This window comes from Miscanthus floridulus, chromosome 9 (assembly GCF_019320115.1).
Source record: "Miscanthus floridulus cultivar M001 chromosome 9, ASM1932011v1, whole genome shotgun sequence".
In the NCBI taxonomy this organism is placed as follows: Eukaryota; Viridiplantae; Streptophyta; class Magnoliopsida; order Poales; family Poaceae; genus Miscanthus; species Miscanthus floridulus.
Window position 1 is genome coordinate 108,338,491 of NC_089588.1, and position 14,815 is coordinate 108,353,305.

A 14,815-nucleotide genomic window follows, 5' to 3' on the forward strand; every position below is an offset into this window, starting at 1 on the left:
GAACTTTTCAAATTTTGTCAAATGAAAAGATGACCAAAATATAAGTTGTACATCTTGATGAGTTCTACAACTTTGATGTTTACAAAATTTTCATTTGAGGGCATTTAGTGTCCTAAAATTCTATTAGTTTTTTTTGAAATTCAAATTTTCAATTTTTAAAATATTTTTTTGTAAAGAAGAAAATATAGAATTATATCTATATATATAATTAAATTGTTTATATATACATATATTTATATATATAGAATAATCAAAAACTAATATTTAATTTATATTGTGTTCTTTATATATGAATGAATTACGGAATTAGTAATTAAAATAAATTGAAAAATATTTGTAGGGGCGGCTAACACAGGAACCACCCCTACAAATCGATTTGTAGGGGCGGCTAACTCAGGAGCCGCCCCTACAAATGACCTTCGGTATATAAACTAGAGAGGCCGAATTTTTTCTAAGTCTAGGCGCTATTCTCCTCCATGACGCTGCCAGGCTGCCGCCTCTGTGCCCTACCTCCGCCGCCTCGATGCCCTACCTCTGCTGCCTCCGTGCCCTACCTCCCCCGATCCGCATCCAATCCCCGGTCCGTCTCCTGCCCTGCGCGCCGCCGTTCCCCCCGGCGGCAAGGGTTTCTACCGCCGTTCCCCCTCCCACGGCGGCTAGGGTTTCCACTATAGGTGCCCGTGCTCCCTCCCCCGATGGCCCTGGTGCCCTATGCTCGTACGCTCTCCCTCTGTCAGTGGCCCTGGTGCTGGTGCGCCCCGACATCCCTGCTCCCTCCTCGGCGGCTCTGGTACCCGCCGTGTGCTCCGGTGTCCGTGCTCCCTCTGCCGGTGGCCCCGGTGCTAGTGCGCCCCAGCGTCCCTGCTCCCTCCCCCGGCGGCTCTGGTACCCATGCACTTTGGTGTCCACCACCCTTTTTTGGCTCTGATAGTTTCATGTTTTGTTTTTTGATTTGAGTGCTGCGATGGTAGCCATTGATTTGATTGCTGCGGTTGACATTCATCAAGATTGCAATGTGGTCTTCGGTGTTAATGAATTAAGCCATAAATTGGTAACTTAAGACATGGACCATAAGGAAGTGATTGTTATTGGCACTTTTGAAAATCTAGATAGTACGATAGTTGCTTGTTATGTTTCATATTTCTCAAAATCACCGGTGCTAACAAGCACTGAAAGTGCATGCTCTAGGTATGAGCTCCTAGCAGCTAAGTTAGGTTGTAGTAAACTCTGTGAGGTGTTCGGTCTCTGCTTGGGTGTATTCCATCTTGTGTGTTTGACCAATTAGTACTACAAAGCTTGTTGAGACATTTATATAGTGTATCTTCATGGATGCAGTTGCTCTAGTCGAACAATTTGGATCTTTGGTGATAAGTTATATGGTTCATATGCTTCCATTTTTGTGGTCATACTAGTGAGTAATTGTTTATTGGACTTGTGTATTTATTTATGTCGAGTGAATAAAATTATCTTCCATATGTTGCAAATGGTGCATTGTTATGGACTGGTTCCAAACTGAAGGCTTGCAGTAACATCAAAATTTAAAATCTAGAACATTAGTGTGTAACTGGTGACTTACTTGCGAGAGTTGTTTTCTTCTCTTTTCTACCATGTCCAGAGGTCCATATTCCTGTCCCAAACTCCATTTCTTTGCTGACTTGCTGCTGGAAGCCTAAAATACCAAAGAAGACCGTAATTAGCAACACTAATGTAGTCTTGATCTTGACACAGCTCAACAGCAGCACTGCTGCATTAGCAAGCACTACTGTAGTAGCAAATAACTAGCATTTAGTAGTTAGCACATAGCAGACCATAGCAGTCACACAGCTAGCATATTACATAACCAAACAAGTTCAACAAAAGTGTTCAACATAGAGTCACAAACATTGACATTTAACAGTCCAACAAAAGTAGGCAAAGAACTTGATTAAAAGTGTTCACTCACCATCTTCCACATAACTTGATTAAACATGATTCTTAGCCTTCCTGCTTGTCTCTTATCCTTTTCCTTTAGGGCAAAGAACTTGCTTGGATTCAAGTATAGGGCTGCTTCATACAGCTGCTGCTCCATTTGGTTTTCCCATCTGTTGTCATAGTATTTTAGTACCTCTTTGAGTAAATCTGGTTTCCGTTGCAAAAAATCCTTGATTGCGGCCTTTGCAACATCCATGGCTGCCATAATCTCAGGAGCTGCTGGTGTCTCATCTCCATCTACTATCCTTGGAGCTACAAGAAGTGGCTGTGAAGCTCTTAGGCATAATTCCACTTTATTCCAAAATGGCATTGAAAGGGTAATGTTCTCAACTCGCCGGCCTTCTTGAGTGGTAGAGAAACTAGTAGCATGTCATTCATCACTAACCACTAAATTCCTCAATCCACTCCTGTTCTTATGCAGGCTTGCCAATGTGAGAAATGAAGTGGCAAAGCCTCCTCATGCTTATTCCTCAACTCCGTTGTTCTGTTCACAGCTCTTTCAAGCAGCGGAATCCGAACATCATGATATGATGGTGAGCAGTACCTAGGACCATATTGTCCAATTGACTCAAGCAAAACTTCCTAGCTTCTTGAATTAATGACGTTCAATGGAATGCGATTCTCATAAAAGAAATCGGCAACATGATCATCAACAATTACTTTGGCCTCCTTATTTTTCTTTGTGCACTGCTCAAGTGTAGGTTGACTTTGCTTGGATTTGTGCCTCTCTACAACTGCTTCTTCTGGTGACTTGCAAAGCATGGAACTCACTGACCCGGACTGTTTTTGAGTTGCTGGTTTTGCTGCAGCAGAAATAGTGAAAGAAGTGATGGCAGCCTGAGCAATCTTCTTCTTGGCTTGCTTAACTTTTGTTCTAGAACTTGGTACTAGTACAGCTGCAGGTTCTTCTGCACCAGCAGCATCTTGTTCATCTTGTGCATCTTGTTTTGCTGGTACTTGGATGTATCCCTTGTGATGCTTAGGTTCAACTGATACTGCAAGCTAGTTGAGACATAATCCATGGAAGCTAGCTTTATGCCATGTTCTCCTAGCTTCTTTGCAGTTGCTTGGTGTTTTGTATTGTAACTGCAGTTATCAATTTTAGTTATCAATTTTAGTTAGCAATTGTAGTTAGTAATTTCATTTTGTATTTTTAGTTTCTAATTTCAGGTAGTGCTACTTTCAGTTTTCAGTTTCAGTTAGCAATTGCAGTTAGTAATTTCATTTTTTAATTTTAGATTCTAATTGTAGGTAGACTTTTCTGTCTGGTATTTTTAGTTTCTAATTTCAGGTAGTGCTACTTTTAGTTTTCAATTTCAATTTGCAATTGCAGTTAGTAACTGTCGGCACAAAAATTCGTCCGTGTCGGGCACACGAGCAAGCCGAAAGGGTCTGCTCGATGGAGCTGGAGATCCGACTGGCTTCAACACAGGGATGATCGATCCTGAGTACTCCTCCCGAGACATGCCAGTCAATTTGACCCTACAATTGACAAGGAGAGAAAGTTTATCAGTAATTTAAGGTGGAACATGCCGGTCTGTGCCCAGACAGTTCCAAGTGTGCCGCTTCGGGAGCAGCCATATGGGAAAAGCGACTAAATAGCCGATCCGCACAGAAATTGGCTATTACGGACTGTAAAGCTCATGGGTAGCGATTAATTTCAATATTGATAGATACAGTACGCGTATGTGTAAGTAAGATCATCAGCTAGGCAGATATTACCAGTGTAAAGCATTAAGCCGATGAATCTAATTAGAAAAAAGATATAACACACAAACGAATCGACTATCTGATATGAACGGATCTACAAACGCTCTGAGTCTAATCTGTTACCACCAACAGTGAGGTTCGACCAGATCGATGGCAGCTATGATGATAGTAACAAACTAAAACCGAAGAATCCAAACACATCCGTACTTCGACAGGCTTTTCGAAAGACATGTTATACGTGAAGGCTCGGATGAATCGGCTAAAATAGTCGATTCAGGTGAAAAGGACTACCGCGTGCGAACAATCGACTATTTCACACGAAAAACCTGTGGACTCCTCAGACTCAGCCCGCTATCCCTAATAGTGGGGTTCGACAGGATCGATTGCAGCCATGAAAAAGAAGGACGAATCAAGCCCTCAAAGCACATGGATCTATCCACGCTTAAATCATGGACGCACACCGTAGGCGTTGACACACAGGCGATCGGCTATTTAGCCGATGCAAGCATAGCAAACAGCTAAGGTCACGCCTAACTAGGAATAGATCTACTAACTAGCATCCCCCGATCTACAGTACCATCAGTGGGGATCGACCGGATCGTTACAGCTATAATGGTGAACTATAAACCAGATTCAACTAGCCAACAAACCTCTTCAAGATTATTCGTGCCTCAACCACGCACTATGCACGATCAAGATCGAAGTAAAACAGCCAATGAAACATAAACCTGTCGTTCAAGGTAGATAATATCGTGTTGTAACAAACGAACGACGGATCTAAAGGATATGATGCCGATTGAATTCGATCTCGACCGGGTGGATTGATGTTGCTGTGAACTAATAACAATGAAAACATCAGCAAGATTGGTAACTTAATGAATCTACCCGAAGGACGCCACCCTTAGATAGAGCCGATAACTTGACCTTAATCTAGTTCGAGCAGTGGAGGTCGATCCGGATCGATGCAAGCCGTACTTGAACTAGACAAGAGTCATTAACTAGCTTATACCAGAGTCGCAGTGGAGGTCGACCGGATCGATACAGCCGTACGAACAGAAGTATAAGCCATGACGGTACTTACAGACAAGCCAGAGGTCGGCCAGACCGATGCAGTCCCTGCTCGCTGAAGAACTCACAGAGATCTACTCTACTCCTACTCCTAAGGGTCGCCGGAGCCAAAAAACTAAGTAACTTGTATTTGATTGATTGTGTCCTTTACAATAGCTAGGGTCCAATATTTATACCCGGAACCTACGCACGAATCATATTTAAGCACGACTCATTATAATTCTTGGCCTAAGAGAAAACATACCTAATTTAAGATAATTTGGACCCTAATCTTTCCCTTTTTGTAGAGTCCAACATGTTTTTCCTGGCGTCGATTGTAGCTATTATAGTTATCTGCTGGCGCTATCTGAAGAGAGCCGATTCTAGTGCTGCATTCGAATCAGCTGATACCGACCTTTATGCAATCGATTCCGTGATGACATGATCTTAGGAGCTTTCGAGTTCCTGCATTCCTTCTTCCAAATTATGGTGTAAACAGTAACTTCAGCTCAGAAATTGCAATTCCACGTAGTATTTCAGTTTTATTTTCTTTTTTGTATTTGTTAGTATTTTCAATTTGTAATTTCAATGTGCTTTCAGTTAGCTTGCAGTTTTGTAATATCAGTTAGTTTTAGTTTTTGGTAGCTATGTTGTCATTTTCAATTGTATTTTCTGTCTGGTATTTTTAGTAATATCAGTTTAATCATTTTAGTTTCAACCCCATAGTGCTTGCTTTCTTTTGGGAACTCTGAGAGCTCCGATTGATCCTGTGCCCCATTGATTTTTTGTTTTTTTTTGCAGCAAGAAGCTGGAGCTATTTTTTGGCTATTTTTGCCATCAGCTACTGCTCTATGTTTGCTAAGTAGCTGTTGCTTTTTTTTTGCCAAATCTCCCCTCTTCTCTCCTCTTCTTTGTTTTGCCGATGATGAAATTGTCGAGTCCATACATTATATGGAATATGAGCTAATGATCAAGAACTTGTGAGGAACTTGGCACCATTACCAGCCGCCCCTACTATCTTTTTCTATATGCTCACTATTTTTTTATATATACTCACTGTGTTTATGATGCTTTTATGCTCCAAGTTCTTTATCAAATGATGATTGACATGTTTCTGAGGCCTCTACCTCTACTACTACTATTACTACTCGTTTTGTGAGTTAGTTTGAACTTGATTGATGGCTATTTTCTGAGGCCTCTACCTCTACTACTACTATTACTACTCGTTTCTAAGGCCTCTACCTCTACTACTACTATTACTCCTCTCCTCTCCTGTTCCTCTACTATAACTGTTTTCCTTGACATAAATTTAGGAGAAGATATGGCCGAACTCCCTTCGCCGGATCTGCCAAATAATTATGTGTATGATCTGGGCTTCTAACCAGCATTGGGGAGGGCAAACCACCCATATCCAAGCATAGTAAGTAACCTGTTTTAAAGACACCTCTATAGATATTTTGTTCTGATATATATAATTCTTAAATGTGGATAATTCATCCTATACCATGGTTCAGAGAGACTCTCTCAAATTTCGGGGTTGATTTTGTCAATGTTGGTACATTCCCTATAGATGGTCGACTCAAGCAATGTCGAATTGGCTTTTCTATTCTCGCTAGGGCGGGTAACCAACAAGGTATGGTTTTATACATCAATAGAATGAGCAGCGGTCAACCTCATGACATTACTACGCAAAAATATGTTGTGCAAACATGTTTAAGGACGCTTCAAAATATTGTGTACAATATTCCTACATACTCCTCCATGAGGATTGTTGCTTTGAATGTGGGCCTCCACCACGATATTGGACTGCTTTGTGCAAAGCTTGCTGATGACAACATGAATGATGTGGTCAGTCTCATAACTTATATCCAGATTAATTGTTATGTCTATATATATGCATGGTTCTGATAACCATATTTTTTACAACTCTTACAGATTCAGGAGAACGATGTAACATACACAAGTTGTAGCTTTGAAGCCATTTTAAACCAGGCCATGTATCACTTGGGTCGTTATAAATGGGAATATGGTGGCCCTGTTCTCACTTCAGTGGGAATCCAAGAAAAAATTCTTGTGACTTGGAGTGAAGATTCTCGACCAATGCTGATCGTCGTCAGTAGACCTTGTGAACGATCTTGTGAAGCAAGGGAGAGTGTACAAGTAAATACATTGCGCTACATCAGTGACATTTTGGCATATGAAATGAATGATCTGCACTTCTCCGAGTACGTGGTACGACGTTAGAAAATTCTAGGAAGTTAAATTACTGTTAGTTGTAATAATGAACTGATCTAAATTATTATAGTTTGTAATGAACAAATTTAAATTATTATGTGTTTGTAATGAAGTAATTTAAATTATTATGGGTTTGTAATGCATATATCTTCTTGTCAATTAGTTGTTGATATAATGTCCTTGTGAATTATATACTATATATATATATATATAGGTATATATGTTCTGGTCATATTTAAATTTTCAAATTTCAATTTTTGTGTGTGAAAATGTACTGTAGGGAACCGCCCCTACAAATAGAAATTATAGGAGCGGCTGGTGTTACAAGCGCCCCTACAAATTAATTTTATAGAGACGACTGGTGTTACCAACCTTCTCTATAAATACAGTTGTAGGCGCGGCTGGCGACACAAACCGTCTCTACAAATCGATTTGTAGGGGCGGCTTATCAACCGCCCCTATAAACCCTTGATTTGTAGAGACAGTGTGGTAGGGGCGACTGACAAAACCGTCCCTACAATCCATCGCCAGTCACCCCTATAAATACTTACTGTAGTAATGGCGGGTGCGTGGTGCCTGCATATCCCCTTGTCTCCCTCTCTCATCCTCCTCCCAGATTCGGGCTGCTGTGTCAGCTCGGTGCGGCAGTGGTTGCAGCGTCTGTGGGTGTGTGTGGGCCGGGGCCGCCCGGCGCGAGGGCAACGAGGCGGTTGCGGCTGATGCAGGCGCATTGGAATCATGCATGGCAGCTACAGGCCCAGAGTGGCGTGCGAGCTGCAGCAGTGTGGCGGGGCGGGGCGGCCGCGGTGTTGTGCAGGTGTTTTTTTTTTCTTTCTTTTTGTTTTGTTTATAAAAAAGGCTGAGGCTGACACTACTGGTTGCTCACTTGGCAATAATAGGTGAGATTATCAGTGCCACTTGTCCACTAATTAGTGAGTGGTCTACCGTGATTTACTGGAAAGCTTCGTTGTATACCTTTCGATGGCCTAAAACAACTGTATAGTTCCCTGGACCAGCAACCACCAATCCGTGGTTTTCTCTATATATACATACAACCTCAGAGATCGAGGTCTCCAACACTCCAACCGCATACATACTCCATTAGCTTCAATTCATTGGAGTGTGTTAGATCTTAGAAAACTAGTAGTAAAATTAAATCCCACTCTTCTGATCAGATTATTCTCGGGGAGGAAATTAAACTGGGCCTGCTAGCTGCCGAGTGCCGACATGGATTTGGCAGCCAGTCCCAGTCCCCCTCCCCCACTCCCCTGCCCTAGCAAGGATAACACAGCTATTGTAGAAGGTTTAGTCGTCCTGGCCGTCATCGCCATGTTCCTCCTGCACATACTGGGCTCGCTGCGCCGGCTCTCGAGCAACAGCCTCCTCCACGCCGTCGTGGTGGGGGTCCACACGCTCTCCTACCTCTCTCGTGGTCTACACCATCGGGCAGATGGACTCCTCCGACTGGGCGTACCTACGACTTCGCCGTGTGGGCGGTCTTCCTGCTGCTGCTCCTCGGCAGCACAGACAGCCTCACGGTTTGCCGCCTCGGCGAAATCGAGAGCTGGAAGAGCATCTACGTGAAGCACCTCGTCAAGGGGTTCCTGCTGGTGTCCATCGTCTTGAAGTTCAGCGGAGGCACGCCCTACCTTCTGCCGCTCTCGGCCATCCTGCTCGTCGTCGTGCTCAAGTGGTACGTGATGATCGCGTCCATGAGGGCGGTGAGCAAGGAGTACCTGTGCAAGAACGTGAAGGTGGTCGCCGAGTACATGCGGCACAAGGACAACCTGCTTGTGCCCTTCGATCCTGTGACCATGGAAGGCTACCGGTACATGGTCGCCGGCGAGAAATACTGCATCGGCAAGCGACGGCCTGCTGGGTGCAGCAGCACAAAGGACGACGACTTGACGAAGGTGACCACCGTGGAGCAGGTCTGGCGTTCCACGGGGAGTCTGCTGGTCCATGAGAGGGGCAAGTTGCTTAAGGACTTGTGCCTAGTCTATGGCGCTTTCCAAGATGCTCAACCGGAGGTTCGCCGGCTTTGAGATCTCAGAGGCTGGGCTTGACAAGACCCATGACTTCGTGTTCAAAGGCCTGCTCGCCGGCGACGACAAGCCTTACCAGCGGGCGTTCAGGGTCGTCGAGGAAGAGCTTGTTTTTGTCCACGACATGTATTACACGAGGTACTCTTACCTCTACCAGAAGGGTCCATACTTGGCTCTCTGTCTGCCGGTCACCATGTTTGCCCTATGGTCATGGCTTATCTGCCTGGGTCGTCAAGCGTCGCTCCCATGGCGACCGCTCTCTGAGTGACGGCACCATATCCATAGCGGGTGTCTTGGCATTCCTGGAGGCATATCAGCTGTACCTGTACATAGCCTCAGGCTGGTTCAAGGTGGCGCTGATACGGAGCTACGTCGTCACCACGTTTTGGCACACAAGAAGTGGTTGTTTCCTTGAGATGATCATAGGACTTCTCCTGAGGTTAAAGGGGTTTCGCCCATGGAAGGACAGTCTTGGGCAGTATTGTGTCCTCCAGGCGCTTGGCCACAGAAATCGGGTTCGGAATTGTCTCCACTACGCTACACTGCACCTGGTGGACAAGGCCAAGAACAAGAAGGGGTGCAAGAATTCGGTCAGGCTGTCGGAAAACGTTGAAGAAAGCCATTGTTGATTGTCTACTAGGAAGCAACGGCCACCTCACCAACGGGGTAGCATCGCTGCGAAACAATGGTGTCCATGGGCAGCTATCATCATGGGCATGTGATACTACTGCTACCGACGGAATGGTGACTCGCAACATACTGGTCTGGCACGTTGCTACAACCCTGTGTGAGCACCAGCTGGATGCAGCAGGAAGAAAACAAGACACGGTCAGAACCGCCTCCATTTTATCGGGGTACTGCATGTATCTCCTAGCTTTCGAGCCTAACCTCTTGCCTGACCACTTCTCTATATCGGAATCCATACTTGATAAATCGATCGAAGAAGGTGACAAGTTACTCAAAGGAGCCAAGACGATGAAGAGCAGGTGTGACAAGCTAATGAAAATTGGCACCCGTGATGGTGATAGTGATGAAGCACCGCTTGTTGAGCAGGGCGCTCTGCTTGCAAGGCATCTGATTGAACACATACCAGAACCGACGTTGAGGTGGAAGGTCCTTGCTGATTTCTGGGCAGAGATGATGTTGTATGTGTCGCCGTCGGATGATGCACGGACGCATCTGGAAGCTCTTGCTAGAGGAGGGGAGTTCATCACGCATCTTTGGGCGCTGCTCACTCACGCAGGTGTGCTCAAGCGAGGACCAACAGGGCCAAACGATGTTGTCTGATATCTCAAACTAGCAGTCCATATCTACCTAGTCCAATTCAGGCTACGTACACAACTGCATTCAGGTTCTTTGCTGAGTGCCTGAGGCACTCGGCAAAGGCCAAATTGCACTCGGCAAAGCCTTTGTCGAGTGCGGCACTCGGCAAAGAACACACGGCAAAAAATTGATCGGCAAAGCCCTCTTTGCCGAGTGTCTTTTATCGGGCACTCGGTAACGGCTTTGCCGAGTGCCCCGGTGACACTCGGCAAAGAAAAGCGACCGTCACGGCGCCGGTTTCGTTGACGGTCACTTTGCCGGGCGCCAACCCTGCAGGCACTCGGCAAAGAATTTTTATTTTTTTTAAAAAAAATTCTTTGCCGAGTGCCAACCCTTCAGGCACTCGGCCAAGATTTTTTATTTTTTTTTTAATTTCTTTGCCGAGTGCCAACCCTTCAGGCACTCGGCAAAGATTTTTTTATTTTTTTTTACAAAATTTATTTGCCGATTGCCAACCTTCAGGCACTCGGCAAAGATTTTTTTTAATTTTTTTTTAAAATTTCTTTGCCGAGTGCCCTCTGGCTGGCACTCGGCAAAGTTTGAATTTTTTTTTAAAATTTCTTTGCCGAGTGCTCTCTTCCCCGCACTCGGCAAAGTTTAAATTTTTTTTTAAAAAAATTCTTTGCCGAGTGGCATGGTCAGAGCACTCGGCAAAGATTTTTTTATTTTTTTTTAAATTTCTTTGCCGAGTGCCCTCTGGCTGGCACTCGGCAAATGTTTTTTTAATTTTTTTTAATTTCTTTGCCGAGTGCTCTCTTCCCTGCACTCGGCAAAGTTTAAATTTTTTTTTTAAAAAAAATTCTTTACCGAGTGCCATGGTCAGAGCACTCGGCAAGATTTTTTTATTTTTTTTTAATTTCTTTGCCGAGTGCCCTCTGTCCGGCACTCGGCAAAGTTGGAATTTTTTTAAAAAAAATTTCTTTGCCGAGTGCCATGGTCACAGCACTCGGCAAAGCTAGAAAACTGGTTTTACCGAGTGCCATGGTCAGAGCACTCGGCAAGATTTTTTTATTTTTTTTTTAATTTCTTTGCCGAGTGCCCTCTGTCCGGCACTCGGCAAAGTTGGAATTTTTTAAAAAAAAATTTCTTTGCCGAGTGCCATGGTCACAGCACTCGGCAAAGCTAGAAAACTGGTTTTCTGGACGCCCATTTTCCAGCTTTGCCGAGTGCTGTGACCATGGCACTCGGCAAAGGAGTCCTTTGCCGAGTGCAACACTCGGCAAAGTGACCCAAAATGGCAATTTTTAATTTTTTTTACATTACATCATGCCAAATAAATTCATACAAACATATATTACATATATATCTCATTCATCACATATATATCTCATCCATCACATATATCTCATCCATCCGCACGTATCACATCCATCACAATATATATCACATATATAATAATAAGTGCTCAAGTCCATCCAAATAAATCCACAAGTCCATCAAAGTCCACAAGTCCATCACCAAGTGAACAACAAATGAAAAAATACAACGTGCACTCATTATGATTAACAATACAGTAGAAAAACCTATATTTTTCACATAAATATGGCTGGTATGATTAATATGAAGGAAGCAACTGGGATCTGTGAGGTACATCAAAAGCCTGAATCATACTTATTAAAGTTCTTGAAAGCAGCTGTGTCATCTAGTTCTCCTCTCATATCCAGAGGATACGGTTCACCATTTACCAAGGTAAATGGGTTCATCTCAAGAAATGAGAAATCCAAGTCTGCAAAAGAACCAAAGAGCATCACACGTTGAGTGTTGAAACCGGAAAAGCAACAACTACAAACTGTCTGCCTTTGAAAAGCAAGGGTGAGGTACCTTGGAAAACAGAAAATACACCTCTAATGAAATCACCTATTTTTGTGCGGACCTGAAATTCAAGCACGGATCATCAATGAGAATCAACTGAGAATTGATGGTTAATCAAGAATCTAAGAATGACAAGCAGCAACGAGTTCCAAGCCTTACTGGGAACAAAACGAATGGTATAATAAATAAACAAGTAACAGTGCAATAGCTGACCTCCAATGGCAGGGTGGCGATCAATGGAGCACATGCGTCAGGTGTCATTTGCTTCTCTGTGGGAAGAAAGATAGTCTTAACCTTGTCCCAGTTCTCCTCGATCTCAATACCTCCACACTCTGAGAAACTAATGGTGCTGCCAAGCCTTTCTGATACAATCGAAAGGTAATACTCATGCGGCACAAATGGCTCAACTATGAAGGTTGTAATTGGAGCTTTGCAGCCACCCATCTCGACCTAGATACATGAGCAAATTCAGTCATACAGATTATAAATAGCTTTAACGATCAGGTTTGTGCTGGTAAAAGCATATGGCAAGATGACCTTCAAAAAAAAAAGCATGGCAAGATGCTAGTCATGACAGTACCTCAACTCCCAACCGCTCCTTGACAAATTGGCGAACTTGGGCAAGATCTAGGTTGAGGGCCACAAGTCCACTCTTCCCACGTTTCCCAAAGAGCATGTCAGGTTTCACAACCAACTTCATAGATGAGAGCCATGGCTCCTGGTTTGCAAGCTCAGTGAAATCCGTTGACTGTGTGACCTGTGATTAAGCATTCTGAAAATTCAATCAACTGGTCTTGAGGAATATGTAAAAAACAGGGATGCTATAGTGAATGAAAGAAGATAACTAATATAGAACATCAGAACCTGAAGAACCTCCCTTGAGAGTAATCAAACTCGATCTGTGTAACTGTATTTCTACAACCAATAAACCCAGCTAATGCAAAACACTAAGCAAGTGCACCTTCAAAGAGAACCCAAGTAAAATGAACCGGTTGTTTCCTATCTGTTGAATGGCAACTAAAAACGAAGACAATCTGTTGGTGTTACCTAGATGATCTACTGGTTTTTGACACAGACCCAGTTTATCAGAGTAAAATTCCCCTAAACCAAACTATATAACTGCTACTTGAAAATTCTGGTTTCTATGGAGGTTGAGATTTCAATGACCACAGCCATAGACCTTGCAAATCCATTCTATGGAGCGAGCTAACTCCGGCAGACCGGCACCCGATCCTGTTCCTACGGTGACCGCATGCAAGATGGTGGGTGCTGATTATGATTATCCAAGACATGGAGATTCATTTGGATAGAACAGGAAAAGCAGGAGCCGTCACTGCCAACCTAATAAAATCAGGACTCGTCACTCTGATCCAGCATTTCAATTTGTGCAGCTTGTGCTTTTGAAAAAGCTTACCCCAAATAACACTAAATAAATCCACATGATGCTCTTTTCACAAAGTCACAGCCAGCCAGCCGACAAACAACTATAGCGTCAATACGAAACTAGCTTAGCTCTGTCCTAGCTTGCGCCATTTGAGCTTCAAGTACTCTACATGTATCAGGTATACCAATAAATCATACTGCAAGAGCAAGCAAAGCGACAAGGTACAAGCATACTAAATTCCCCCTCCAACATTGCATCTCGACTCAACACACAAGGTAGAACTAATCAATCTGAACTATCTTAGAAAACTAAGTACAGTCAGTTCAATTCCCCCCTTTTCATCATCCATGTTTCTGATCTAAAAAATACAATAAAATCATTTCATGTATTTTATGATTTTATCATGGCTGATAGGAACTGAAAAACAAAAATAAGAATTTGGTACTGCACCGAAGGTAGGAGAACTAAGGCTCCTTGTTCAGCACAAACAGATATGCTGCTGGATGGTAAAGCTAGCCCTGACCTGACGACGCTATGCAGTAATGAACTTTTGATTTGACAGTCAAAATTAGCAGGGCCATATGCATCAGCAATTCAACATGCTATTTTAATTCGTTTCGATCCAATCAGCTGATATATGCATCAAACTAACTACATTTTATGCTATCAAAGAACCGCATTAATAAGCAATGCCCTGGTGTTGATATTTATGGTACTAGCTACCAATCCAACAGGCATTGGAACTCTATAGGGTCCGAGTCCTCAAGCAGAAGGCCACTCACCTTGATGGAGGCGGATGATCCGAAGCTGAAGGCGCTCGCTGCCGTCTTGTAGCCCAGCTCCACGGTCTTTCGTGCTCGCGGTGGAGTCTCGCCGAGTGCTCGAGTCGCCGTCTGCCCGTCTCAGTGGCTTGGCCTCTCTGCTCCTGCCTCCTGCTCCGTCCTGCTGGCTGCTGCTTGCTACGTTGCGGTGAATGAACTGGCCGTTGGCACGGGCGCGCGGGCAGCGGCGGCGCTGGCGCGGGCGGTTGCGGCGGGCGGCGCGGGGGCGGGCCGGTGTGGGTGAGGTGGCTGGCTGCGGCTGTCTGCTTGCCCGGCTGGCCGAAAGCGTTTAAGTCCCAACCGCTCCTTTGCCGAGTGCCGGATCAGGCAGCACTCGGCAAAGATTTGATTTTTTTTAAAAAAAATTCTTTGCCGAGTGTCCCAGATCTGGCACTCGGCAAAGATTTAATGTTTTTTTAAAAAAAAATCTTTGCCGAGTGTCTCAGATCTAGCACTCAGCAAAGAAT

The 14,815-nt window shown here is 44.0% G+C and overlaps 1 protein-coding gene, 1 long non-coding RNA gene and 1 pseudogene across 2 annotated transcripts; 1 reads left to right on the forward strand and 2 right to left on the reverse strand.

Moving 5' to 3' along the window:
• The first annotated feature begins 8,055 nt into the window (after nt 1-8,055).
• Nucleotides 8,056-10,339, forward strand: LOC136482587 (uncharacterized; annotated as a pseudogene).
• Nucleotides 10,340-11,886: 1,547 nt separating this feature from the next.
• Nucleotides 11,887-12,524, reverse strand: LOC136482589 (ATP-citrate synthase alpha chain protein 3-like). Its single transcript, XM_066479809.1, has 3 exons — nt 12,357-12,524; nt 12,153-12,204; nt 11,887-12,057 (listed from the first exon to the last, which is right to left on the reverse strand). The coding sequence occupies exons 1-3, from the start codon at nt 12,402-12,404 to the stop codon at nt 11,924-11,926; spliced, it is 234 nt and encodes a 77-aa protein (XP_066335906.1). The 5' UTR covers nt 12,405-12,524; the 3' UTR covers nt 11,887-11,923.
• A 4-nt stretch (nt 12,525-12,528) lies between these two features.
• Nucleotides 12,529-14,378, reverse strand: LOC136482590 (uncharacterized). Its single transcript, XR_010765131.1, has 3 exons — nt 14,310-14,378; nt 12,724-12,900; nt 12,529-12,593 (listed from the first exon to the last, which is right to left on the reverse strand). It is a non-coding gene; the product is annotated as an uncharacterized lncRNA (long non-coding RNA).
• Between the last annotated feature and the right edge of the window lie 437 nt (nt 14,379-14,815).